Source organism: Mustela nivalis (assembly GCF_964662115.1).
Source record: "Mustela nivalis genome assembly, chromosome: 1".
Lineage (NCBI taxonomy): Eukaryota > Metazoa > Chordata > Mammalia > Carnivora > Mustelidae > Mustela > Mustela nivalis.
The window spans coordinates 11,937,302-11,963,811 of NC_139020.1; the positions used below are offsets into that span (position 1 = coordinate 11,937,302).

The 26,510-nt window shown below is 47.2% G+C and overlaps 1 protein-coding gene and 2 long non-coding RNA genes across 7 annotated transcripts in view; 2 read left to right on the top strand and 1 right to left on the bottom strand.

The window, feature by feature from the left end:
- Positions 1 to 98: 98 nt before the first annotated feature.
- On the top strand, positions 99 to 17,183 carry LOC309861310. Of its 5 annotated transcripts, none has more exons than XR_014309855.1 (5): positions 99 to 1,001; positions 4,973 to 5,058; positions 6,979 to 7,086; positions 16,534 to 16,717; positions 16,859 to 17,183. It is a non-coding gene; the product is annotated as an uncharacterized lncRNA (long non-coding RNA). The 5 variants fall into 5 exon arrangements; XR_014309859.1 differs by having other exon boundaries at positions 947 to 1,032; XR_014309856.1 differs by lacking the exon at positions 6,979 to 7,086.
- Positions 17,184 to 18,777: 1,594 nt separating this feature from the next.
- Positions 18,778 to 19,631, bottom strand: LOC309841153. The gene is made up of 2 exons (XR_014298978.1): positions 19,287 to 19,631; positions 18,778 to 19,005 (listed from the first exon to the last, which is right to left on the bottom strand). It is a non-coding gene; the product is annotated as an uncharacterized lncRNA (long non-coding RNA).
- A 124-nt stretch (positions 19,632 to 19,755) lies between these two features.
- The window catches only part of URB1 (URB1 ribosome biogenesis homolog), a 68,354-nt gene continuing 61,599 nt past the window's right edge, over positions 19,756 to 26,510 (top strand). Inside the window, exons 1-4 of the mRNA XM_082686294.1 lie at positions 19,756 to 20,028; positions 22,926 to 23,065; positions 23,884 to 24,035; positions 25,007 to 25,139. Coding sequence (XP_082542420.1) covers positions 19,887 to 20,028; positions 22,926 to 23,065; positions 23,884 to 24,035; positions 25,007 to 25,139 — 567 coding nt within the window. The 5' untranslated portion in view covers positions 19,756 to 19,886. The remainder of the gene's footprint in view (positions 20,029 to 22,925; positions 23,066 to 23,883; positions 24,036 to 25,006; positions 25,140 to 26,510) is intronic.

A 26,510-nucleotide genomic window follows, 5' to 3' on the forward strand; every position in this document is an offset into this window, starting at 1 on the left:
CGGCGCCAGCCTCGCCCTGGCCGCGGGAGGAGCGCGGCCGGTGCCCGTGACGCACTTTGGAGCCAGCGCCGCGCGTTGAGCCCAAGAGCCCCCGGGGCCGGGCGGAGGTAGGGGCCGTGGGAAGGTGGGGTCCTGGAGGTGTAGGACCCCAGCACTGACGTCCCTGCGACCTGCGTCGCTCCTCGTGTAGAATCACCAAGCACGCAGTTACCCCATTTCACGGAGGAAGAGACTGAGGCCCCGAGCTTTGCCCAAGCTAACGCAGCCAGGACGGGAAGGAGAAGGGTTTGGGGAGGGGGATTCCAAAGCGGGTCAGATGGCTCCAGGGCCGGTTTCTTTCTTCTTTCTCTTCCTACGTTTCCTTTGGGTACTGGTTGTCCGGCAGCGCTCGGAGGATTTGACACTGGCCCGGCATAAATAGCACCGAGCGCTAATAATTGGGCTTTGTTTTAAAATGGGCCACCGCATCTTTCTAAACCTCTCAATTACGCGCGGTGTGACCTAGGCCCAGCCCGTGGGCGAGGAGCGGACTACGTGGCCGGGGCTCGGGGACACAGAGGACAAATGCGTGGGAGCGCGTGGGGGCTCGTAGCTGAGCCCGGGGGTGCGGGAACCTGGGGGCCCCAGCGACCCAAACCCCGCGGACTGCGCGAGCGTCCCGGCCGGGCGGCGCCGGCGGCAGGGAGGAGGGCTGGGCCGGCGGGCGCTCGGCACAAAGTGTTCCCGAACACCGCGGGGAGGCCCTGCCAAGTCCTCGGCGGGCCTGACGCGGAAACGTAGATAATGAGGCCCAAGGGCGGGACCAGGCGCACTGCCCCAGCCGGCTCCCAACGGCACTGCCAGCGCCGCACAGTGCGGCGGCCGGGAGGCTTGGGGACAGGAAAACCCGGACGCGCCGATCTACCTGTGGGGACGTCGAGGAGATGCGCCGCAAGGATCCAGGAGGGCTGGATCGCTTGGAACCCCACAGTGCGGCAGCAGGCGCTCCGTCGGAGGAACTGGTATTTCTGTCCCCTTCCTCCCAGTCTGCAGGTGGTGTGGCAAGGGCTAAACCTCAGTCCTTGTTCAGTGGGACCCATTCTACCGGGCACAGTGATTTAGAATCTGTGTTAAAATACTCAAGCTTGGGGCGCTTGGGTGACGCAGTGGGTTAAGCCTCTTCCTTTGGCTCAGGTCATGATCTCAGGGTCCTGGGATTGAGCCCTGCAGCCGGCTCTCTGCTAAGCAGGGATCCTGCTTCCCACTCTCTCTCTGCCTGCTTCTCTGCCTACTTGTGATCTCTGTCTGTCAAATAAATAAAATCTTTAAAAAAAAAAAAATACTTGGGGCGCCTGGGTGGCTCAGTGGGTTGGGCCGCTGCCTTCGGCTCGGGTCGTGATCTCAGGGTCCTGGGATCAAGCCCCGCGTCGGGCTCTCTGCGCAGCGGGGAGCCTGCTTCCTCCTCTCTCTCTCTGCTTGCCTCTCTGCCTACTTATGATCTCTCTCTGTCTAATAAATAGGTAAAATCTTTAAAAAAAAAAAAATACTCAACCTTCTCCGGGTGCCTGGCCGGCTCAGCTGGTAGAACGTGCAACTCTTGATTTCCAGGTTGTGAATTCCCGCCCCATGTTGGGTGTAGAGAATATTAATTTTTTAATCTTAAAAAAAAAAAAACCCTCAACCTTCTTAATAACTTTTGGACATAAGTATTAGTATGCACTTTCTAGGTTGGGGAAACTGAGGCTGGGAATGTAGGTAAGGATGCCTAGCACTAGGAGCCACTGAGTAAGTAAGTATTGTTTGCTCAAAACTCGGGTCCCGGGTGTAGCTGGGGTCCCAGCCATTCACTTGTCTGGTTTCAGTATGAACTGGTAAGTGCTAGGGGATGTGGGGGCTTGTGCAGTCAGGGAAACTGGCTCCCACATGGTTGGGGGCCGGAGGGGGCCTCCTGCTAAGGTTGTGTAGGCATGAACTTGTTTCCAGGCGCCAGTGTGGGCTCTGTTGCTGACCGTGCACACCCATGGTTTCCTTCTCTATAAAGTCTCAGGCTTGCGACCCTTTAATTAGTTAATACACGTGACCTGGGTAGGACAGGGTCTGAAGCTGGTAAATGCTTGGTCAATATTAGTCATTATTGGGCACCTGGGTGGCTCAGTCGTTAAGCCTCTGCCTCCAGCTCAAGTCATGATCCCAGGGTCCTGGGATTGAGCCCCGCATCAGGCTCCCTGCTCAGTGGGGAGCCTGTTTCCTCCTCTCTCTCTCTGCCTGCCTCTCTGCCTACTTGTGCTCACTGCTCAGCGGGAAGCCTGCTTCTCTCTCTCCCTCTCCCCCTGCTTGTGTTCTCTCTCTCTCTCTCGCTATCTCTCTCTGTCAAATAAATAAAATCTTTTTAAAAATATTAGTCATTAATACAGACAGGAGGACAGTGACTGGAGAATCATAAACTAAAAGGGGACACAGAGCAGAAGAGAGGGGGAGCTGAGTGATAGTAAAAATTGTTTTATTGGCTTATAGTTGACATACTATGTTTTGTTATTTTCAGGTGCACAACATAGCGATGGGACAATTCTCTGAATTACCAAATGCTTGTCACAATAAGTATAGTCCCATCTGTTACCACATGTGGTCACAGTATTATTGACTATATTCCCCATACTGTCCTTTTCATCTCCATGACTGATTTATTTTATAACTGGAAGTCTATACCTTTTATTTATTTTTTAAAAGGGGCACCTGGGTGGCTCAGTGGGTTAAGCCTCTGCTTTCAGCTCAGGTCATGATCTCAGGGTCCTGGTATCGAGCCCCGCATAGGGCTCCCTGCCCTGATACCCTCTCTCTCTTAGCCTGCCTCTGCCTACTTGTGATCTCTGTCTGTCAAATAAATAAATAAAATCTTTTAAAATAAGATTTTACTTATTTATTTGTCAGAGAGAGAGAGAGAGAGAACACACAAGCCGGGGGAGCAGCCGGCAGAGGGAGAAGCAGGCTCCCCGCTGAGCAAGGAGCCCACTGTGAGACTCCATCCCAGGTTCCAGGGATCGTGACCTGAACTGAAGGCAGACACCTTGCTGACTGAGCCCCCCAGTCATCCCAAGTTTGTACCTTTTAATCCCCTTCACCTACTTCCCTCATCCTCTCAGCCCCCTCTCTTCCGGCCACCACGAATTTGTTCTCCGTATTTATGAGTCTGTTTCTGATTTTTAGTTTGTTCATTTGTTATTTTGTTTTGTTTCCAAGGCAAGATGGATAGGAAAGATGGGAACAGTTTGCCAAGAAAAAGCTAGCCAAACCTAGGGGTTTGGGAGGGTGAACATTGTAGAGAAAGGCACCTGTGGGGCACCTGGGTGTCTCAGTCTGTTTAAGCATCTGACTCTTGATCTCAGCTCAGGTCTCCATCTCAGGGTCTTGAGTTCAAGCCCTGCTTTGGAGCCTACTTAAAATAAAAAAGAAGTCTAGAGCAGGCAGGGCAGAAATCAAAGGGCGGGACATGCTGAGGTGGAGAAGTTGGCAGCCAGCGCTCAGGGATCCAGAGACTTCGGTGAGCACTTGCATCCTTACCCTAAGTCCTTGGGAGCGTTCCTATCTTTATGCTAAGCCACCAAAAGGTTGTTAGGAGGTGAGTGAGGCGATCAGGTGTGTGTTGGTGAAAGACTGGCCTGGCCGCTGAGTGTCCCTGGACTGGAGGGGTCAAATATGGGCCCAGGATTTTATCCCCAAAAGAAGTGAAAGCAGGGACTCAAACAGATACTTGTCACACAATATTTTCTGCAGCTTTTTCCACAAGAGCCCAAAGGTAGAAGCAACCCCAGTACCCATTGGCAGATGAGTAGATGAACAAAATGTGGACTAGCATTCAGCCATAAAGAGGAATGATTTCTGATTCCTCCAAACATTGTACAAGGTGGGACAAGCCAGACACAAGATGATAAACACGTATGATTCCACTTACATGAACTATCTAGAAAAGGCAAATTCATGGAAATAAAAAGTGAATTGGAGGTTACTAAAAGAAGGGAGAATGGAGAATTAGTGCCTAATGGGTCCAGAGCTGTTGTTTGTGGTAATGAAAAAGTTCTGGAAATAGATAGTGGAGATGGTTGCCCAACATGGTGAAAGTAATTAACACCACTGAATTGTACCCTTAAAATGGCAAATTCTATAGGTTTTTACAACTTCAGAAAATTTATAATGTAGTATTCATTTCCTGTAGGTCATTTCCTGTCCATAGAGTTTTTATGGTGCCGCAGAGTTGAGGTGTTTGACTATAATATTTAGAGAGGGAGGAATGAGGGCATAGGCAGTAAGTGGTTTTCCTTTGTTGGGGACCCAAGGGACTTGGAAGTGTGGAGTCCAGAAGAGGAATGACCTTTCCCACCAAGTCTGGCAAGAGGGCTCCTGAAATGTCACTCCTCGCAGCGGCCCTTTGAGACAGGTACTACCTAGGATCCAGCTCCATCATTCTCGCTGGCCTAGTGCAACATAAAAACTTGGGGTTTCTTGTCCAAAAATTATGAAGAATTTCAAGAGAGCGACGGCAGAGCCTGTGAGCCAAGAGTGGGCTCTTCGAGCATGTGGTCTGGAGCAACGGCAAAGCTCAAGTCCCCGTGAAGCTGGCCGTGATGCTACGATTGTCTCTAGACCTCAGACGTGGAAACTGACCACACGAACTCCTGCACATCATTTGGGGCAGAATCTGAAGCTTTCTTAAACAACGCAGACAAAGAAATCCGGGTTGGCTGCTGGTATGGAGTAAAAGCGTTCTTTTCTGTGGGGTGGCACCATTGTGTGGTCCTTGCACACAGGTGTGAGAAGTGCCTCTGTACTGGCCACCCCCATTCTGTGTTAAGAGACATCCTTTGCAGGACATGGTTGATCCCATGCTTTTCCCCCTCCCCCGTCCTCTTTTGAAGCAATCCTGTCCGTTCTTTCCAGCTCTAAGGGACCTGCCTCTTCGCCTCCATTTTTGAGACCCTGACTCCTTCCCTTTCCGCAGAGCCAAGCCTGTATTGGAGGCTGTGTTTTGTGCTGCGTGCTCGGACTCCAGCCCTGCACCTCACCTCTGTCTCCTACGCCATCAAGGTAAAGTTCTGGCCTTTCAGCGAAGACAGGCGGCTGCCATTCTCAGAAGACACAAGTCACCGTTTGTCAGCCTCAAAGAAACCAACCTTTCAGCCCATGAGAGTGAAGCCGAATGTTGTCCAGAGCTAAAAAGGCTTATTTTTAGAAAGCAACAAACGGTGGTTTGTTTATAGAGCTGGCACCAAAGAGCGACATCAAAAGCAAAGAGCCTGCTCACTGAGGACTGAAGGCTGGGGAGGCACTAGGAAGGTTGTGTGGGGGATGTTGGCCCTGAAGGCTATGGAAAGAGGACTTTAAGAATATGCCGACTGATGTCTGTACGGCAGTCCGTCCAAGGTCAAAGGCATCAACAGCAATAGTGTCCACTCTGCCACACGCAGAAGCATTTGACCTCCCTGCCCTCAGTTTCCGCACATGCAAAATGAAAAACGTGGGCTGTAAAGTCCGTTTTGGGCTCCAAAAGTCCATGACCTATTTCAATTAGATGTAGGATTTCAGGAAATTGGGCTAAATCTATATGAGTCCTTGACCTTCCTTGATGTTTTCTCAAATGCATTGTTTCATTCATTTCTGTATAGACTACCAGTCTGTTTCAATGCCAACCATATTTTTCTCTTTCTAAAAGAAGAATGCAATGCAAGCAAGGCTTCTGGGGGTTCTGGGATCACAGGGAATGACTGAGTTCTGAGCCATGGGAGATTCGAGAGTGAAAATTCCCAGAGCTCTGTTTCTGAAAGCGAGCACACGCTTCCGTCTTAAGACTAGAAGGTGCTGGGTCCCCACAGAAGCTCTAAGGTTGCTCCCTGCTGCCTTCAGCAGACACTGCAGGAAGCTGGGTCTGCCTGAGAGAGACGCGAGTTTGCACCAGAGACCCCCACCCTCCTCCCCACCCTCTTGTCTTCTCGTCCCTTCCCTGGGGGCCCCAGGCGCCCTTCCTACCCAGAGCTCTGCTATCAGAAAGGAAAGCATGCTGATGGAAGGAAGCTCTGTACTATGTTGGAAAGAAGCATGCATAGCTCTGAAAACCAAGCTTGCCCTGCAGGCTGGCAGAGCGTAGGGCAAAGGCTAGTTGTATGGGTCCCACGGTCTGACCTCAGGCACAGCTGTTCGAATCCCTGCTCTTATGTGTGGAGAGTGGTGCCGTTTAGAGCTAATATAGCCAAAAGACTAGTCAGAGTAGAAGCCTCATCGGTGGGAGCCATGAAAATAAATATAGCCATTTCATGGGAGAGTTAGTGTATTATTTTTATTAAGCCTAAGACAGTGTTTGATTTCCATTTGAACCACTGGGACTGTCCCTGTGACCAAATACACTTTCCTTTCTTAGGTAAGGATGAAAGTAGTTTCCAACGTATCCATCTCAATGACAGTGGCCCTGGTCCCCTCGTGGGACACTGGAATGGGTTTTAATACCATATTTTGTTTTCTTTCTCCTGTGAACTGGCTAGAACATCGTCTCTGATCCTGGTTCTTGAATATTCTTCTTTTCTCCCCACCTCTTTTCCACTTTGTCAGTCTCCTCAGAGCTGGCTCACCTCCTCCCCCTCTCCCTCTGCCCAGAATGGTCCCTGTCCCCCAACCCACGGTGATACACCCGAGTTCTTGACACCTGGCTTTCCTCCAAAATGGCAGCCAAACCCGACGCCAACCTCCAGAACTTTTTCATCTTGCAAAACTGAAACACGAGCTGTCCAGTCACCCCTCCTTCCAGGACCTCACGAACACTATTCTACTTTCTGTCTTTATGAGTTTGACTACCTTACGTGTCCGTGTAGCTGTCCTTTTGTGGCTGGCCTGTTTCACGTAGCATAACGTCCTCAAGATGCATCCGTGTTGTGGCACGTGTCAGAGTCTCCTTCTTTTTCAAGGCCGAGTAACATTCCGCCCGTTGTATGTATGCATTACCTTACCCCCCTCTAGGGACTTCGTCTCTCTCCTAAAGAAGAAAAGGGAATGGTCACGCACATGCCCAGATGGTTTCCCTTTGGTCAGCAGCGGTAAAAACCCTTCAGCAAAAACCTCAGGAAGGTGAGCGCTCGGCTGGGGGACCCAGGAGTGTTGCAGAGGCGCTGGGGAAGGGAAACACTACGGCTTCCCAAGGTCCAGCTCCTGCACACCAGGCCAGGAGATGCCCCGAGGATCTATCAAATGGCGCCCTCTGTAGGTGAGAATCTCAACTTAGGTCAGTAATGGTGACAGGAGCCCATGAATTTCAAAAATAATTTTTTATTGTGGTCAAATATGTATAAGGTCAAATTTACCATTCTAGCCATTTTTAAGCACAGACTTAAGTGGTCTTCAGCACACCTGTATGGTTATGCAACCATTCCGTCCACCCACCTCCAGAACTTTGTCATCCTCAAAAACACGTTAAGCACTAACCCCCCATTTCCCCTCCGCTCGGTCCCCGGTAACCACCAGTCTACCTTCCGTGTCTATGACTTTGTCGACTCTCGGTACCTCCCATGAGTGGAATCATACAATATTTGTCCTTTTGTAACTGGCTTATTTCACTTAGAATAGTGTCCTCAACATTCAGCTATGCCGTAGCAGGTGTCAGAATGTCCCTCCTTCCTGATGTTGAACGATATTCTACTGAGTGGATATATCACATTTTGTTTATCCCACCGTCTATCCATGGACACTTGGGTCCCTTTCATCTCTTGGCTATGGCGAATAATGTCGCTATGAATACAGGTGTACGCCAAAAAAATTTTTTTTTAATTTAAATGGTCATTCCCAAGAGAGAGTGTACCAAAAGGGAAAAAATAATTCAAAGTCCGTTGTTAGGAATGCAGGATCAACAAAAGTGAGTTCCGATTAAGGACACAGAGCAGAGGTCGCAGAACTTGGCTCATGGTGCCCTTAATGCCTCATTGGTTTTTCACAGAACCCCTGTGTCAAAACAAAAACAAGAACAAAAGCCTGAACTGCTCTGTTGATTAAATAGCTAGAGCCAAACTCAATAAAAGTATTTATGCTCCAACAATTTATTGTTTGGGAGACAATACGTGTTTACTGAAAGGAAGTATTTTAAATGTATTCTTATGTAACTGGTGTAGGAGAGATGTTAGGGTTTGAAGCTGACAGCCAGGAAGAATTCTTGAGACGTCTTTGATGCAAAAAGATGGTTTTATGAAAGCATGGGGACAGGACCTGCGGGCAGAAAGAGCTGCACTGGGGTCATGCGGAGTGGCCCATGATATACTTGCAAGTTGGGAGGGGTTTAGAGAGAGCCTAAGTCTCTGAGGAATTTTGGAAACAAGCAATACAGCCTAATGTTGAAACCATGAGCTACCTTGAGTTAGTAGTTTGCAACAGATGTCAGGAATTGCTGTACTTCTTTAACTTATAAAAATATTCCAACTCGTGAGTCTCCTGTGGCGTTCTCAGTCCTTTGGAACCCCAGTTTGGGAACTGCAAACCCAGAGGATTCAAATACAGTGAAGACCTCCCCTTGCTAGTTCAAGGGTTCCATGAGTGGTTCCCACCTGACTCTCCAGCTGACCTTGATTGCACGCACACCAGCCCCTGTGCTGTTTCTGGAGCTCTCTGATCACCCTCCCGCCTCAGGGCCTTTGCATTTTCTGTAGCTCCTACCTAGAATGTTCTTTCTTCATGGGTTGCCATGGTTCTTCTCCCTAATCTTTCAGCATCTGCCCTTCTCCGTCCACGTGAATCACCATGACCCACTATAGGTATCTTCAGAGCACTCATGGTGACTAGCTTGTCATTCTATCCATCTTCCTGCACTCTGGGTGCCCAAAATAAGCCCCTCTGAAAATACAGTTAGGTTGGAAATTAGTGATCCAGGAATGAGGATGACATTACATCCCTAAATGGCATTGGGGATGTAATTCAGTGTTAACAAATGCAAAAAGAGGTAAACTGAAACATAAAGACCAATGACAGTAAAGGAAATAATGCCAATGGGCAACATTGTCACAATTTAAACCAGCAAGCCAGGGATGCTCTGAGAGGGGGTGTGAGCGGAGGAGATGACAGTGTTGCAGCACTGAGCTGCTGGGAGACTTCAAAATCCCGAAGCCTGCTGGGCATGTGAAGAAATGCCTCCACCTCCTGAGGGAGGAAGCACAAAGTCACATTGCTAAGGGCATACATACCAGGCCGGGAGAGATTTGTGGCCATATTCTGCAATCTACCGCAGCATCTTTTTCCTTTTGCTTTTTGGTGCCCCTTATTCTGTGACAGATTTTTGGTCCAGTTGTTTCCATTAAAGAGAGCTGATTCTAGGGGTTCATGAGTAACTCAGTCGATTAAGTGTCTGCCTTTGGCTCAAGTCATGATCCCAGCATCAGGCTCCCTGCCCAGTGAGGAGCTTGCTTCTCCCTTGCCCTCTGCCTGCCACTCTGCCTACTTGTGCTCTCTCTCTCTCTGTGTCAAACAAATAGGTGAAATCTTAAAAAAAAAAAAAAAAAAAAGTAGTGATTGTAAAAACTACTTAAAACTCCCTCTCCTTCTCCCACTCTCTCTCTCATACACACACACACAGTCCACAAAACAGTCTCCCTTCCTTCTAGAGGTTTTATGGTCCATTATTATCACTAAACAGTCTTCTACAATTAAATTTAAATGGCTAATTGAGACCGTTCTTCCGCCACTGACTAGAACAGGGGTGGGGCAGTGCTGTGTAAGTATTCGGGGATAGTATTTATTTAGCCTCCCGAGTGTTCTAGGCAGACTTGGTGACCTTAACCAGTTCCTGTAGCCTTCTTGGCCACTGCTCCTATGACACCCACAACAACTCTCTGTCTCACGTCAGGAACAGCAAAATAACACAGAGGAGGATAGTCAGAGAAATGCTCAACCCACATGGGTTTGTCAGCAACTATATTAACAATGGCTGCATCACCAGATTCCGAGAAAGTGGGGCCATCTTCCAGCTTGCCACCCTGCCCGCCCCGCACCCACTCTGACAGCAATCAATCTCTTTCAGCCCAGCACACTTGGCAAGCAGTGTGAGCTGTGTGAGAATCCAGCACAGGTGCATAGCCAGCACTGATTTGGTCTGGATGGTTCTGGATAATCCCCTGAACCATGCAACCAGCTGCTTACCTTGGTGGGTCATTTTTGCTCTCACCAGACAGGTTACCATGATGAACATTTTTGACGGGGGCATTCTTGGCATTGAAGCCCACGGTGTCCCCGGGAAAAGCTGGAGAGTCTCTCAGGACTTCATGGTACATTTCAACACGCTTGACTTCAGTTATAATGTTGACTGGAGCAAAGGTGACCATGACGCCAGGTCTGAGAACACCAGGTGCCACTTGGCCCACAGGGACAGCACCAATACCTCTAATTTTGTGGATGTCCCAGAGGGCCAGACCAAAGGGCTTGCCGGTTGGATGAGACGTGGCAGAATGTCATGCGGATTTTCATGTAGCATGGTCCCACTGGCATTGCAATCTTTACGGGTGACTTTCCATCCCTCGAACCAAGGCGTGCCAGCACTTCGCTCCAGCACGTTGTCACCATTCCAACCAGAAATTGGCACAAAATGCTACTGTGTCGGGGTTGTAGCCAACTTTTTAAAATGTAGGTGCTGACTTCCTTAACGATTTCCACATACCTCTTCTGGCTGAAGAAATTCCTCTTGTTAATATCAGTAATTAGTTGTTTCATGCCCAGTGTACGAGCCAGAGGGTATTCTCCTGGGTCTGCCCATTCTCGGAGATACCTGCTTCAAAGTCACCGACGCCAGCAGCAACAATTAGGACAGTACAGTCAGCTTGAGAGGTGCTATGATCACGTTTTTGATAAAGCCTCCATGTCCTGGGGCATCAATGCTGGTCACGTAATACTTGCTGGTCTCCAATTTCCACGGAGAGATATCAATGGTGATACCAGCTTATTGTTCAACTTTAAGCATACCCAAGCCCCAGGGCATCCTTGAAGGGCCCCTTTCCCATCTCAGAAGCCTCTCTTTAATTCTTCAATGCTTCTCTTGTGGATCCTACCTCACATGTCGATCAGATGACTGGTAGGGTGGACTTGCCTGATCTATGTGTCTAGTGATGATGGTGTTGATAGGAACCTTTCCTGTCCCATCTGGCTTAGCTTCAGCAGTGGTTTTCACAACACCCATGTTCTGATGGCAAACCCATCGCAAAATAGCAGTGCCATGTTTCTTGTGCGTCAAGTTGCTATATAGGCAGAGATCTTCATTTCAAATAAACTTTTTAGGATGGAATATTCCAGACTTACAAAAAAGTAAAAAAGAGAAGGATTCTGTACATCATCACCCAGTTTCCTGTAATATCTGTACTTTGCATGCTCATATGGTACATTTGTTAAAACTAAGAAATCTCACTGGTACTCTGTTACTAAGTAAAGCCCAGGCTGGATTCGCAGTTCACCAGCTTTTGCCCTGAGGTCCTTTTTCTGTTCCAGGATCCAGTCCAGGGTATCGAAGTGCTTTGTATTGTCATGTCTCCCCTGTCTTAACTGATCTGTGACAGTTTCCAAGTCTTTCTTTGTTTGTCATGATCTTGACAGTTTTAAGGTAGAGGTGATGTATTTTTTTAGACTGTCCTTCAATTTGGGTTTGTCTGACATCTTTCGTGTGATTGGGCTGAGGTTAAGGGTTTGGGGAAAGGATACTACAAAGGTGATGTCCTTCTCATTTATCACATCAAGGGTACATGATAGCAATGGAACTTATCACTGGTGATGTTAAACTTGACCACTCAGTTAAGGTAGTGTTGGCCATGTTTCTCCACTATGACTCACCAATTTCCCTCTATCCTAATCTAATCTTTGGGAGTTATGCACTAAGTCTCCACTGGTGGGGCTGTGTGTATGAATTAAGCTCCCTTTCTTGGAGCAGGGAATACCTACACATATTATTTGGATTATTTTTGTAAGAAGGATTTGTAAGGAAACTTACTTTGTAAGGAAGATTTTCTCCCCCATTTCTTTATTCGATCATTTTTTATATCAGTATAGACTTAGGTATAGTTGTTTTATACCATAGACAATAATCTAATACTATGTTCATTATTTTGTCACTTAGATTATTCCACTAGGAATTATTTCAGGTTGGTTCCTGTGTCCCTTTGATTTATTCCTTCCCTCCCCTCCATTTTTTTCTCCCGTGTTTTGTACTTTATGATGCTATGAGATGCTCCAGGCTCATTTCATGTGCTCTCTCTCCCAGCCATAGAATCAACCACTTCTCCAGGGAGTCCTGGTTCCTTTTATTTGCTAATGATATTAAAAACCAAGATCAGGGGCACCTGGGTGGCTCAGTCGGTTGAGCATCTGCCTTTGGCTCAGGTCGTGATCCTGGGGTCCTGGAATCCAGTCCCATGTCAGGCTCCCTGCTCAATGCTGGGGTAGGGGGTGAAAGGTATCTGCTTCTCCCTCTGCCTCTCCCCCTCATGCGCGTGCATGTGCACATGTGTGCACCCTCCCTCTCCTTCTCTCTCTTGCAAAAATAAATAAAATCTTTAAAACAAAAACAAAAACAAAAAACAAGATCTGGGCACCAGGTGTGGTAATTACTACTGGAGTGCCCCTACATTTAGGTCCCATCAGTAAAGAGAGCTAAGAAATGTATGCATATGTACCAACCAACCGAGGTAGAATACATGTGTTCACGTACATCTGTATCTATCCATCTCTGTTCATACTCAGCTAAACATGAGGTCATACTGATGTCTCTAGTTCCAATCCAGTCCCACAGGGTTCTTTCTACCCCAGCCTTCCTGGTTGTATGTAACTTTCCTCTCCAATGGTGGGAAGCCTGGCCTGCATTATCCCTCGTCCATTTACGTATTTGTTCAACCCCAGGTTGTGCATAAAGCAGTCTGGGAGTTGTTAATCTATACTGCCATAACATGGCTCTTTGAGTCTGTCTTCTGTTCCCCTGGGCTATTTGTCAGGTCTCTTACCATCACCAGTGTAATTTGATCATTAAAACCTTGATCATTAAAACCTTCGTGCATGATAAGGAAGACCCTATTATTCTTTTCGACTTAATCATTCACAATGATTTTATTTCTCCATACAAAGTTATCAGGATTTTTTGAGTTTCTTAATTTTGACTGAAATGGCAGAGGTTTTATAGCTTGATTTAGGAAGAGTTGAAGATTTATAACGTGAAGACATTCTTCTATAAACATAATATGGCTCTTCATTCGGTTAGATAGTCTTTCACAGTGTTCTCCTTGACCATGCTGTGTGGTATTTTTTAGTTTAATTCTGAGATAATTCCATGGTTTTTGCCCTCTATGTGAATGGTGTCCTGTTTTCTACTAGTTTTTTTTTTTAAGAGCATTTTCATTTATTTGTCATTTAAATTCAATTAATTCGCATGTAGTGTCTTATTAGTTTCAGAGGTAGAGTTTAGTGATTCATCTACTATACTTTTCAATAGCTATTGCTAAAATAGAGGGGATGACACTGAGGTGGTAATTTGATCTCACTTCTGACAACCTTGTGCAATTCTAGTTAGTGTTTCTGTTGAATTTTCTAAGTAGATGACAGTTTTATCTCTGTTAATTCTTTCATATTTTTGTGGTTGTTCTTACCTCATCTCATTACCCAAGACCTTTAGTAATAGATAGCAGCACAGATCATGGGCATCCCTGTCTTTTCTATTGTTCTCGGTCACAGTTCAAGTGTACCAACAGTTTTTCTATTACACATGATGGTTGCTGCAGGCTTACTGTACATACAGTGATTATCAAGTTAAGGAAGATTTTTCTATTCCTAGTTTTATGGGGATTTTAAAAATCATAGAGATTTTTTTCAAATGTATTTTTTAAAAGATTTTATTTAGTTATTTCAGAGAAAGAGAGAACACGAGTGGGAAGTGGGAGGTAGGGAAAGAGGGAGAGGGAGAAGCAGTCTCGTCAATGAGTGGGGAGCCCGGCACAGGGCTCAATCTCAGGACCCCAGGATCATGACCTGAGCCGAAGGCAGATGCCTAACCGACTGAGCCACCCAGGCACTCCTCAAATGCTCAAATGTTTTTTCCATCTATTGAGATAATAATTGGCTTTTCTGCCTTAATTCATTAATGTGGTAAATGACATAGAGCCATCCTTGTATTTCTTGTTGTTTTTAAGAACAGGGTTGGTTCCAGTTAGCTAATATTTTATTTACACACATTTATGTCCCTAAGGGAAATAAGCCCATCATTTTCTTACTTTGTATTATCTTTAGCTAGTTTTGCATTTAAGTTGTATTAGCCTTATACAAGATGTTAGGATGCTTTCCTTCTCTCTTGTTTTATGGACCAAACTGAGTAAAATAGAGATTATCTGTTTCCTAAAAGATTGCTACCATTTACCTGAAAAATCTTCTGTACCTTGAGAAAAATTAGATTATCATGTGATTTTATTCAATGTCATTTAATTTAATTTAATTCTTTTATTTATTTATTCATTTTATTTAATATCATTTTCCTTTATTTAATGTCATTTAATTTAGTTTAATTAATTCTATTGAAACTTTCTGGTGCCTTTTGTGCCAATTTTGGTATTTTTGACCTTTTCCAGAAATATATCTGTTCCTTTTTGTTTTGAAAGTTTTTGAGAATAGTTGTTTATAATTTTTTTATTATTTAAAATCCTCCCATGGGTTTGTTTACTTAACCTAAAAAACAAGAACAGGGGCACCTGGGTGGCTGGGTGGTTCAGTGGGTTAAAGCTTCTGCCTTCCACTCAGGTCGTGGTCCCAGGGTCCTGGGATCGAGCCTCGAGTCAAGCTCTCTGCTCGCAGGGAGCCTGCTTCCTCCTCTCTCTCACTCTCTGCCTGCCTTTCTGCCTCCTTGTGATCTCTGTCTGTCAAATAAATAAATAAATAGATAGATTAAAAACTTAAAAAAAAACACAAGAATGAACGGCTTTTGGAGTCTGGATATTCTTTAGCTGTTGTTGTTACTGTTGTTTTTTCATTCTCTTTGTAATCAATTTCCCTCCTTGTTTTTGCTTCTTTTCCCTTCTTATTTCTTTGGCTTGTTTCTGTTCTACTTTTTCCAGTTCTTGGAAAAAGTTCTTGATCTGAACATGCATTATTAATTATTAGCTCATTTGTTTCCAATTGTTCTTGATTTCTGATAAAAGTATTTTAAGCTATAAATTTTCCTTCTAGCACTATGCCCCACAGACTTTGATGTATAAAGTTTTCATTTTGCTACATTCCAAATCTTTCATAACTTCTCATATGCTTCCCAAGGATTACTTAGTAAAAGTTCCCTCCCACACCCCCAGCCTTATGGGGTTTTAAAAAACCTATCTTCTTATTATCGAGGTTACATTTTAGTGCTTGGTGTTCAGAGGACATGGTCTGTAAATGTTGATTTTTTTTTTTTTTTTTTTTAGTTTATTGGGACCTCCTTTTTAGCCTAGAATGTGGTCAATTTTTATGACTTCCATATTATTTCAAAATAACACATATTCTCTGTAGATATAAAGTTCTATTACTACCTATCAATTTGAGTGTGTTGTGATTCAAATTTTCTATATTTTCTCATATTTCTGTGTAATGATACAGGTAGGCTGGTTTTCATAATATCTTTAAAGTTTATCATTTGATATTTTACCGTCTAAATTGGGTATGAATTTTGCTACATTTTGCTGTTCGAAGAATAGGGCTGTTAATTCAATAACCTAGTACTTTGAGTGGTCTGGTCTAAGACCCTTGTCACCAACATATTTATTGAGGACTTGACTATTGTATGTATCGTCCTGGTAGAATCAGTGCCTCTTTCCTAAATGGATTTGGAAGTCTATTTTTAAAAACGGAGTCATGTCCCCCAATTACAAAATGTAACATATGGGATGACGGCTGGAGTTCACACGCAAATTCATGCACCAGGGTCAGAAGCTCCTCTCCTCCTGGCCCATGCCCTCTTCCTGTCTCCCCAACTCCACTCGCATTCCCAGTCAATGTCACAACTACTAGCAATTCGTTTTGGAGGTTGAGATCTCCAGGTGTCCTCTTTTAAAGTATAAAAATATTTTCCCAAGTTGGCTACAAATCGCTATTATTCTCCAACTTTTAATGGTGAATGTATCAGATTTCTCTGTTTTCCGGTGGTTGGCTAGAGATACTTTTCTAGGGAAAAGGTTATGGAGGAAGGACAGGGATGAAGGTGGACTAGCACAGGGAGGGAGCCGAAAAAAGGAATACTAGAGAGGGGCGTTTTCCAAGGAGATGACCTATGGGCGAGCTGCTGCAGCTGGGGCTTTAGGAAGACTGGGGGGGGGGGCAAGCAGCAAGAAGGTGCTGGGCATACAGGCATGGGGAAGCAGGCAAGCAGAGACTGGACTTGGGAGATTCAAGAAGACAAACTTCATATATATCAGTTTTTTATCAAGACGAGCTTATTTATACCATATTGGACAAGAAGGCAACATCTTCTACTTTTCTTCAATTTTGCTTTAGAGAAGAAAAGAAGGCAAATTTTATGCTTCTGTTTTCTTCTCTGCTTCATTGTCATTTCAGTAAGATGCCCCCAGTGATAAAACCTGGATCATACTAATGTGACGTGTCTATTTGTCAAATAATTCATTTGCAATTAGCAGAAGGCTCTTGAATATATCATCTTGGGCTCATGGCTGAATTCTTTATTGCTGTTGAACTTACCAGATGTTGTCATGTTCTCGGTGATACTTTAAGTCCCTTGGGGGTAGGTATACTGTGTTACACTTTTTTTTTTTTCAATCTATTACAGCTGGTTGTATAGTGCAAAGCACACAGCAAATATTGGTGGATATTGGTGTTTTGTTGACTTGAATTGAGAAACTCTAGGTTTACTTACCTTTTCTAGCTTATGTACACAGTGTCCTTCACCTGAGACAAAGTGGCTGTCTTTGAAAAAATACTTCATTTTGCTCACTGCTAAGCAAGCCGATGATGGAACTGTCTTGATGTCAATAAGGACTGCACCAAAACACTCATCACCAAAGAGAGAAAAACTTGCATCAGAATAAAGAAGTTCCATATCTCTCCTCTCTATGTGAATGCATTAGCAAGCTTTTAGCCAGATGAAATAATACAGGGTAAGCTATCTTGATAACTTTTTCTTGTGTACAGCAATGTCTACTGCTCACCTTCTGAGTGTCTGCAATAAACATGCTTTAATATGAACTTGATAGGGGCTCTGATTCAGTTTCTCCTTTTACCCCTTTCCAGAATTTGAAATTAAACTTCTAAGATTGAAATAGAAGACACACACACACACACACACACACACACACACCAGTTGTGAGTAAGAAGTGTTGTGACTAGAGATGAATTGGTTGGCTGTTAGAGGTCGGACGCTTCCACTGGCTAATTCACTACAGTCCAGGGCCCAGTTCACAAGGTTGTAGACTCAAAATCCTACAGCCTGAGGCTTTTTGATCAAAGAGACAAACTTTTAGAATAGGCTGAACATTAACCAAGACATTTACTTATTCAATAAATATTTATTGAACCTTATGATGTACCACATCTGTCCTAGGTAGTGAGAGTAGCACACAGAACTTTGTTTTGTGCCATTATAGAGTGTATGCTTTAATAAAGGAGCTTGACAAACAAGTGAATATCTAAGATCACCGCTGGTATTAAAGGTAATAAAGGAAAACAGAAGAGGATAAGAAGAAGGGGAGACATGGGTAGGAAGAGCCCACATGAGATGAAAGTATGAGTCATGTGAGGTCCGGGCAGAGTTTAAGGGAAAACAGCAAGTGCAAAGAGTCCTGAGTAGATACCAGCCTAGTACCTCATGACAACAGTGGTGTTTATCATCAGTAGACTAGAATGTTCTTTGGGGCAAGTAATGCCCTTTCTTTCCATGCAGGCCTTCAATACAGAAAGCCATGTCACTACCTGGAGGTTGTTCGGTAAGCCTGGTATCTGAACGAGTGGGGTTAGCTAACTGGTGGCAATAATTCACAACATCAGGCTGGTCTGAAGCATCTAGCCACGTTCCTGAGCCATGCCTCACTAGGCATATCTCTGGATAAGGCTGGATTGGACTGGGACAACCTTTTTTTTTTTTTTTGCTTTTAAACTGAGGAGAGTAACTGGAGTTAGGATAAACTGGATGAGTGTTTCCAACAATTATTAGCTGGGTAATACTGGCACGCTCCCTCACCCTCTTTTAGTCTTTGTAAAGAGAGACGATGATTTGCCCAAGGTCACACAGGCAGAAACTGAATATAGGGCTTCTGATTGTTTTATCTCTTTCCCTGCTGCCTCTTTGGGTCACCCTGGTTGCAAACAAAGTTGGTGGTTGGCAAGTAACCACAGAAGAGCACCAATGCAGACAATTAAGAGTTAAGTCTCTCTTTATTGATTAGAGTGTTGCCCTTTACAGCTTGAATTTTGAGCATATCGTTGTCTCTTAATACCGCCACATCAGCTCAAATCTGCCATTCGGACTCCATCTGACTTGCCCACAACACAGGCATTTCCACGGGTTCCCTCACCTTGTGGGCTCTGAGGTTCAGGGTCAACACGGGGGCTTTTTCTGTTAGAGATTCTAAATCCCAACTGGCCGCAGCAGGCCACACTAACGGATGTTCATTACACATCTGTTTATAGAACACAGGACCCTATTACCTCAGACTAGGAGACAACCTCACGGAGAATTCCAGGAATCACCAAGTCACTCAATTAATGAGCTGGTTCATGATTTATTTAAACACATAACCAAGTATTGATGAAACCATATTAAGAAATGGACCAGTCTGTTTTTACTCATTCATTTAAACCTCTATTTTATCGCAAAGCATTTAATACGGCTCTCAAGTCATCGACAGCTGACAAAACACGGGGCTTTATTTCCCATCAAAGCAGTTTTTCATACACCGCATCACTTTCTCAGCTAGGGCGGGGGTGGGGCGCCGGGGGACAGCCCCGGAGACTAGGTAGGGCTGGATCTGCCCGCTCCACTTCAAGGATGGGAACTTGGATGTGGAAGCCGCTGTCCTGTCCAAGAAGGGTTTTCCAGAAGTTAAGCGTCCCCCGCACCTGCTTGCCGGAAGGGTTCACGTCCTCCCACTCATTTGAGGAAGACTGGGATGGAGGCCATTGTGGGGCTGCACCGCACCATAAACCCATCTGGTTCGGGCTGCGACACAGGGCGCGGTCGGAGTTAGGGGCACCCGCACGGCCCTCCGCCCGGGTGCGCGAGGGAGGATCTTCCGCCCAAGACCGCCCGGTACCTAGCCAGGGGCATCCACCCTCCCGGCCAACTCGCAGGGCCTCACATGGGCAAAGCATCCAAACCCACTGCGTGTCAAGCAAGTGTTTGTGCCGGCAGCGTCAGGGCGCCCTCGGGTCAAGAACTGGTCCTGGTGTGCAGCCGCGACGCCCGGGAGCTCTCGCCCTCGGGGAATGGAGGGCCCCCCGGGGCTCTACCTGCCGAGAACCCTCGGGGGGCTGCGGGGGCTGGAGGCTCCTCCTCACCGCGGCCGGGTGGGAGTGCCAGGGGGTGTCCGCCCGTCCTAGGAAGCGAGCCAGCCGGCGGAGACTCCAGAAACTGGAGAAAACTGGGAGCTCAGAGGCTGCGTCACCTTCACCTCCTTTACAGCGAACCCGCTTCCGGCTTTCCCTCAGGCCCCGCCCCTCCCCGCCCCAGTACCCGCCCCTCCCCGCCCCAGTACCCGCCCCGCCCCGCCCCAGTACCCGCCCCTTCCGCCTGTCCCGGCCCTTGCATCCCCGCCCCTGACACCGTCCCCCCCTCGTAAGGCCCGCCTCTTCCGGCGCACGTGTGGACAGGGACCCCGGGAGGCGCTGCATCGGTTTCCGCGCGTCCCTTGCCGGGTCGCGGTGTGTGTGGATCCCGGTGCGCCGTTGCGCTCTCGGCCATGGGGGTCCCCAAGAGGAAGGCCCCGAGAGGCCAGGACGGCGCGGGTCCCCGCTTGGGCGCAGCCAAGCGGGCCCGCTCCGAAGAGCTCACGGGCGTGCGCTTCAAGGCTCAGCTGCGGGACCCGAAGGGCGCGGAGCCGGGTGAGTGCGGGGCCAGCCGGGGCGGGGAGCACGTGCGAGCGAGGCGGGTCCCGGCCGCGGCCCTGTGCCAGGCTCAGCCTTCCCATGTGCACCTGTTCCCATGTGCTCCTGGTTTGCAGACGGGAAAACCGAGGCCGCGGCGCTCGGGCCTCCTGAGTCCCGGGGGCCGGGGCCGCTGTAGGGCCGCGCGCTGCAGGTACTTCCTTACCCTGGGCTGTCAGGGACGGCCAGAGGCCGCCTTGCTCGGTTGTGACAGTTCCACGCGACTGCACGCCTCCCGTGGCCAGGCAGCACCCCCCAGCAGGCCCTAAGACTTTTCTCATTGCAGTTGTCTGGGAAGCAAATACCGTCACCAACGGACGGTCCTTAAAACTGCTTACCGAGTCGCAACTGTGTCAGCTCGGGGCTGCTCAGTGAGGCCGTTTGCTACTTCTCCGGCCGTCAGCGCTGTTTTCAATAGCTTTGACCGTCCAGCTCTCACGCCGATCTGATGACACGAAGTAAAGCTACTGCCTGAAGCCCCACAAGGACTTGTCAGTTGACCAGGATCGGACTAGCGACCAAGATGGAGCCGATTCTCTAATTTCGCATTTTGAAAAGTGTGATCACCCTTCTTCACAGCTTCTTGTAATCCATTAGGAAGTAATGTAGGTGAGGAGGGACTAAAAGTGCAATCGAATATGCCAGTATGGGGAGACACTGGTACTCCGTCAGAATAAGACAGTAAGCGTGTCTCTCAGGTTAAGCTGATGGCCAGAGGAGCCCCAGTTAATGACTTGTCTTCCGTACATTTTGCTTTTAAATATTTGATGTCTGCAACGGGCAGCCAGTGCTATGAAGATGATACCTGCTTTAGCTCAGAATTCTACATTTCATTCATTTATTTATTCATTATTTACTAGGGGCTGTTATTTGCTGGGTAGAGATAAAATGATGAGTAAAAAGTCAGACAGGTGCTTCAGTTATGGAGTATATGAGTAGTGCAGTAGGGAAGATGGATGTCAGTCAATAAAATCACATAAGAAGGGGCGCCTGGGTGGCTCAGTGGGTTAGGCTCTGCCTTCAGCTCAGGTTGTGATCTCGGAGTCCTGGGATCCATCCCTGCGTCTGGCTGTCTGCTCAGCAGGGAGCCTGCTTCCCCCCACCCCACACCTGCCTCTCTGCCTGCTTGTGATCTCTCTTTCTCTCTGTCAATAAATAGAATCTTAAAAAAAAAAAAATCACATAGGAAGAGTTCTCAGTACCAGTCCTCCGCCTCAGACCTAATCGGGGAGATCAAAGAAGTCTTCCCAGAGGCAGTGGCTTTTCGGTGGAGTTGTAGGATGGGGTAGGAACAGGGATTGGAACTTTTGTGGCAGAAGAAAGAACACGCTTAATTATTTAAAAGATTGTATTCGTGTACATATTCATGATTTTGCTCAGAGAGCTCCGTGGCCTTCGGTTGCTTCATTTTAATAGGTTTCCCAAGGAAACTCAGGTTGACAGGAGATGGGTACAGAAGAAGTAGTAGGAAGATGGGGCAAAACTGAAGTCAGAGGGGGACAGGTGGTGAATCCTTTGAATGAGGGTGTGTTGCATTTATCTTTGAACCTGGTCTCTATCTTGGATTCTCTTTCCCTGTTGATATGTTCTCATAACTTCCTATGATGAGATCTCCTGTTGGAAAGATCAGAAAAGAGGAATTGACAGATGTCAGGGTTTTGTTTGCATCCATTGTTATTTTTGTGTTGTTCTTTTCCCAGCTTTATTGAGATATTATTGACATAACTGATGGACGTTTAAGGTATACAGTAGGCTGCTGACACCCGTATACTGTGAAATGATTACCACGATAAGCTTAGTCAACACCTCCATCCCCTCACATAATTACTGTTTTTTGTGTGCGATAGCATTCAAGATCTACGCTCTGAATAACTTCCTAGTACATGATACAGTACTGTTAATTATAGTCGCCATGCTGTACAGTAGATCCCCAGAACTTACTCATCTTACTATTTTTTTTAAGTAAACTCTACCCCCAATGTGGGGCTCAAACTCACAACCCCGAGATTAAAAGTCACACGCTCTACCTACTGAATCAGCCAGGTGCCCCAGAACTTAACTCATCTTATAGCTAGAAGTTTGAACCCTTTGACTCAGCCCCTGGCAGCCACCGTTCTGCTCTCTTTTTCTTTTTCTTTCTTTCTTTTTTTTTTAAGATTTTATTTGTCAATTTCAGAGAGGGAGAGAGAACCAGCACAAGGAGGGGCAGAGGGTGAGGTAGAAACACCCCAATGAGCAAGGAGCCCAGCGTCGGGCTTAACTGACTGAGCCACCTACGTGCCCTTCTGCTGGCTTTTCTATGAGTTTGGCTCTTTTAGGTTCCCCATATAGGTAGAACATCCAGTATCTGTTTTTCTCTAAGTTATTTTGCTCAGTGCTCTCAAAGGTCCCTACGTGTTGCAAAAGGCAGAATTTTCCCCCTTTTCAGGGTGAATAACATTCCATTGTAAGTAGATCTACATATAGATCTAGATATTCCACATTTTCTTGATCTCTTCTCTGATTTTACCCCCAGGGGGTGGGGAGAGAACTTCAGGGTTAGATTGGTCAAGACCCAGAGGGTGCCCGGAAGTGGATGGATGGCAGGTTCAGGGAGGATCACTGCATCGAGAAGGGTTGGGCTCTAAAGCAGTTCCTTTGAAAGCAGTTGCCTGTTCCCTCACTGGGGATAGAGAAAAGGCCGAGTCCGAGCCCTCGCCGTCGCCGTCTCCAGTCTCCACATCGCTGCTGTGTTCTCCCTCTCGGTAAGGGGCAGTTCCAGTCGCCTGGATGCTCCTGCCAGGGGTCCGCCTCTGGCTTGTGATTGTTGCTCAGGAGATGGTCCTTGTTAAATTGGAACATTCTTCTTATTTCAGCCTTGGAAGCGTTTGTCGCTGCTGCCAAGAAGCTGCCGCAAGAAGACGTGTATGACGTTGTGGAAGGCTACATCAAGATTTCTGTCGAGTGTGCCGAGATGTTCCAGCTCCTGAGTGGGGAGAAGCGACCAGAAAGTGAAGTAGGTTCTTCCTTACCTGGCTTGCTGAAGAGGAGAAAAGTTCATACCACTATTGTGTTAAGCTTGAGGGAGAGAGATGTGATAGAAATTTCTAGGACGTTTCCAGCTTTCTAGAGAAGACAGTGCTCTGTGCCTGTGCTGTAGGAATACATTCAGTTTTGCACCATGACTTTGTAAAGCATTTTAGTGGAAAGCTCTCCCTTCTTATTGGTGAATGATACCAGGAGGAAGGATCCTAGATTCTTACTCCAAATGCACTTGGTTTTGACATTGTTTGTTTTTAAGTTATCTCTACACCCAACGTGGGGCTCAAACTGGCAGCCCCAAGATCAGGAGTCACACGCTGTACCGACTGAGCGGGTCAGGTACCCCCTTGATGTGATTTGCTTTAACAAAGAGGGAATAGAAACTGTGTGTCGTGGTTGCAGACACATACTGAGTTGACTGTGGTTTTCTGGTTCCAAAGAGGTTCAAAATTCGGGATGTTTATGGACTTGTTACAATCTCAGGGTTATTGCTGTAAGGCTGTAGACCTGAATATCCCCAAAGTGGTGAGTCCTGGCTATGAGTAGAAATTTTGTCTTTTCATTTCATTTGGCATAATTGTAAGCAAGTCTCTGTTTAGCTGGACTGTGGGAGCTAGACTGATTGCAGAGCCCGGGGTCTTCAGAGCCGCCCGCTAAGCTGCCACCTTCCCGCCTCTGGCTTAGGGTCTGTTGAAGGTTTTAAAGTGTCTATGGCTAAGACAAGAGGAACATAGGTACCGAGGCAAAAAACAAAGGAACTGATTGGTATGTGTTTCAATTCTGTCTTTGCAGATGCTACTAATATTCCAGGTTTTCGAGGCCATCCTGTTGCGGACAGCAAGCGACCTTTCCCATTTTCACGTTGTGGGGACCAACATTGTGAAGAAGCTGATGAACAATCACATGAAGCTCATCTGCGAGTCCCTGTATGCCTCGGGCTACAGGTAAGTTGCCCTTCTGCGGCAGGACTGGCTACGGGCGCGGTCTGCGTTCAGCTGTCCCGGAGTGCACTTGACCTTCTCTCCACTCGGAAAGCAGAGCTGAGCGGTTCCTGCGGCCCTCGGGGCGGTGGCTCTGCCCCTGCTGCCCCTGTTGACCGGCCCCTCGCTGTCGCCGACTCCTCCTGTGCGTCCGTCCCCCTCCTACCCTGCTGTCCCCTTGCTGTCGTGGGAACCCGTGACTGCAGACATTCCATTGCCCGTCCTTCTGCTCGGTGGTTCTCTGTGGTGATCTCTCACTCCCTCCCCACTTCAGGACTTTGCAGTGAGCAGGCGTCATCTCCGGGAGTCCTTGTTTCGTCACCTCCCCCGTCCACTGTCCCTTTCTGTCTGCCGGTTTGTGGACAGAAGTGTCTGTTTGTAGGTCTGTTTGTGCAACTGGACATTTGACATAATACTCCATGTCCGTCCGTTGACTGTCTGCTTCTGTCCACTCGAATAAAAGGGGCGTACAGGTGGGGGCCTTGACTGTTCAAGGTGTAGTTTTCCACCACCTAGAACAGTGCCTGGAGTGTGGTGGTGTGCAGTAAGCCACGGATGCCGGGTGGCCATGGAATGGAAAGGCCGCAGAGAGCTTGCTGTTGGAGATGCGCACTGCAGAGAAGTCTTCCCCTGCACCCTGCCTTTGCGGGGATGAGCCGCAGGGCACCAGGTTATAGGACGATTTGCTGCAGAGAGAAACCGCCATCTTCTTTGTGTCCTATTTTGTATTCTTGGAATCTTGTCAGCCAACTTTTAAGCTTTATTTGGAGATTTTGTTAAATTGTGTCTTTTTGGTTTTGTTTTTTTAAAGCAAGTCTGCATGTCTCTTTCCTTTCTCTTTCTGGCTTGGGCATGGCAGACCCCACAACCAGGAGCACAGCTGATTTTGTGCTTCTGCTGTCTCTAATATGCCTGATTTCCTTGTCCCTCTGCAGGATGGCCCGAGCCTGCCTGAACCTGATGGCTGCCATGGTGACCCAGGGTCCCGAGGCTGCCAGGGACGTCTGCAGCCATTTTGACTTGAATAAAAAGACCTTGTACACCCTGGCATCCAAGAGGGATTCCAAGGTGAGGAGTTCTGAGCATCTTGTACCTCCTGGGTATTTCTTTTTCCCTCTGGAGGGTCACAGTGGTTTGTTTGTCGTCCTTTCTCTGGCCTTGGTCCCCACGTGGGTGGAGTAGGAGGCCAGTGTGTGCAGAAATGTATGGCAGAGCCTGAACGACAGGGACATCTGAGGACAGTGTCTCTGGGGGCTCAGCCTTGCGGTGCTTGGCCTGTGAGCGTCTTCACGGAGTAAAGGAAATCATCTCCATGTGCCTTGTGGCATGGACCCTGTGGGGCATCCCAGTCCTGTTCCTATTCTGTTCACTTCGGAGAAATCCCTTGAAAGTTTAAACCAGTGACATCATCCAAGAGGACATTTATAACTTTTTAATGTTTCCCGCATCTCCCATCAGTGTCTGATGACTGGGTGCTGGAATTTGCCAAAGAGAATGGAAGTGGGAATGGTTTTCAGGAGAGCTGTTAACAAAAGAAGTTTCTGGGTAGCTCCAGAAGTTCCACTTGGGTTTAGAAAGGTTCTTGAGGAGCACAAGTTTGAGGACTCGGAAGCCAGAGGGAAGGGCCGCGTGCCGGCTGCAGGTTGTCGCAGGCCTCGCTGCTGGCCCCCTTTCCCACCCCCCCTTCCTCAGCACAGACAGCAGACCGACAGCCAGCCGACTGACAGCCAGCCTGTCTGCTGAGGTGGAGAAGCCCGCTAGCGTGATTTATTCCCGCGCCCTGTCCTGTCTCTCCCCAGGAAGTTAGTAAGTTTCCACTCTGCCAGGCCCTAGACTGGAAGTTAATCCTTGTAAAACCGGGTGACTTTCCTGGCCCTGTGAGGCTGTGAGGCCTGGAGTTAGGGTTTTCCCGGCACGACAAATAAGGTGTTCTTCTGAGGAAAAAATTCCAGGTCTTAGTGTCTCGTGGATACTCGTCTTTATTATCAGGAGTTATTTACACACTATGGGTGTGTCAACAGATTCCGTTCATTGAGGAACGGCTGCTGACAGTTAAATGCGTTCCTCATAAAAAGAATTTGCGTGCTGTTTGCACACTAGGGCAGATGTCATGGGTCTTTGGTCTCACTTGGCAGTCGGCCTGCCAGTACTTATCCATCCGATTCCCCTTCCGCTTCCACCCCGTCTCTCTTGACCTCAGCCAGCTCAGCCCCGCGAGTAAAATATGTCAGGACCCCGACCACCCACGTCGGAGTCACAACGAGGGAAGGAGCACCGGCTGTAGGCTGTGTGGGCCCGATTCACCGCAGGGTCCTCTTGGCAAATTATATATTACGTCTCCTTGGTCTGTAAAATGGGAATTATTGTCAGGACGAAAGTATTTTTACTTTAGGGTGTACATTAAATATTTCATTGTTGGAAATATTTATTTATTTATTT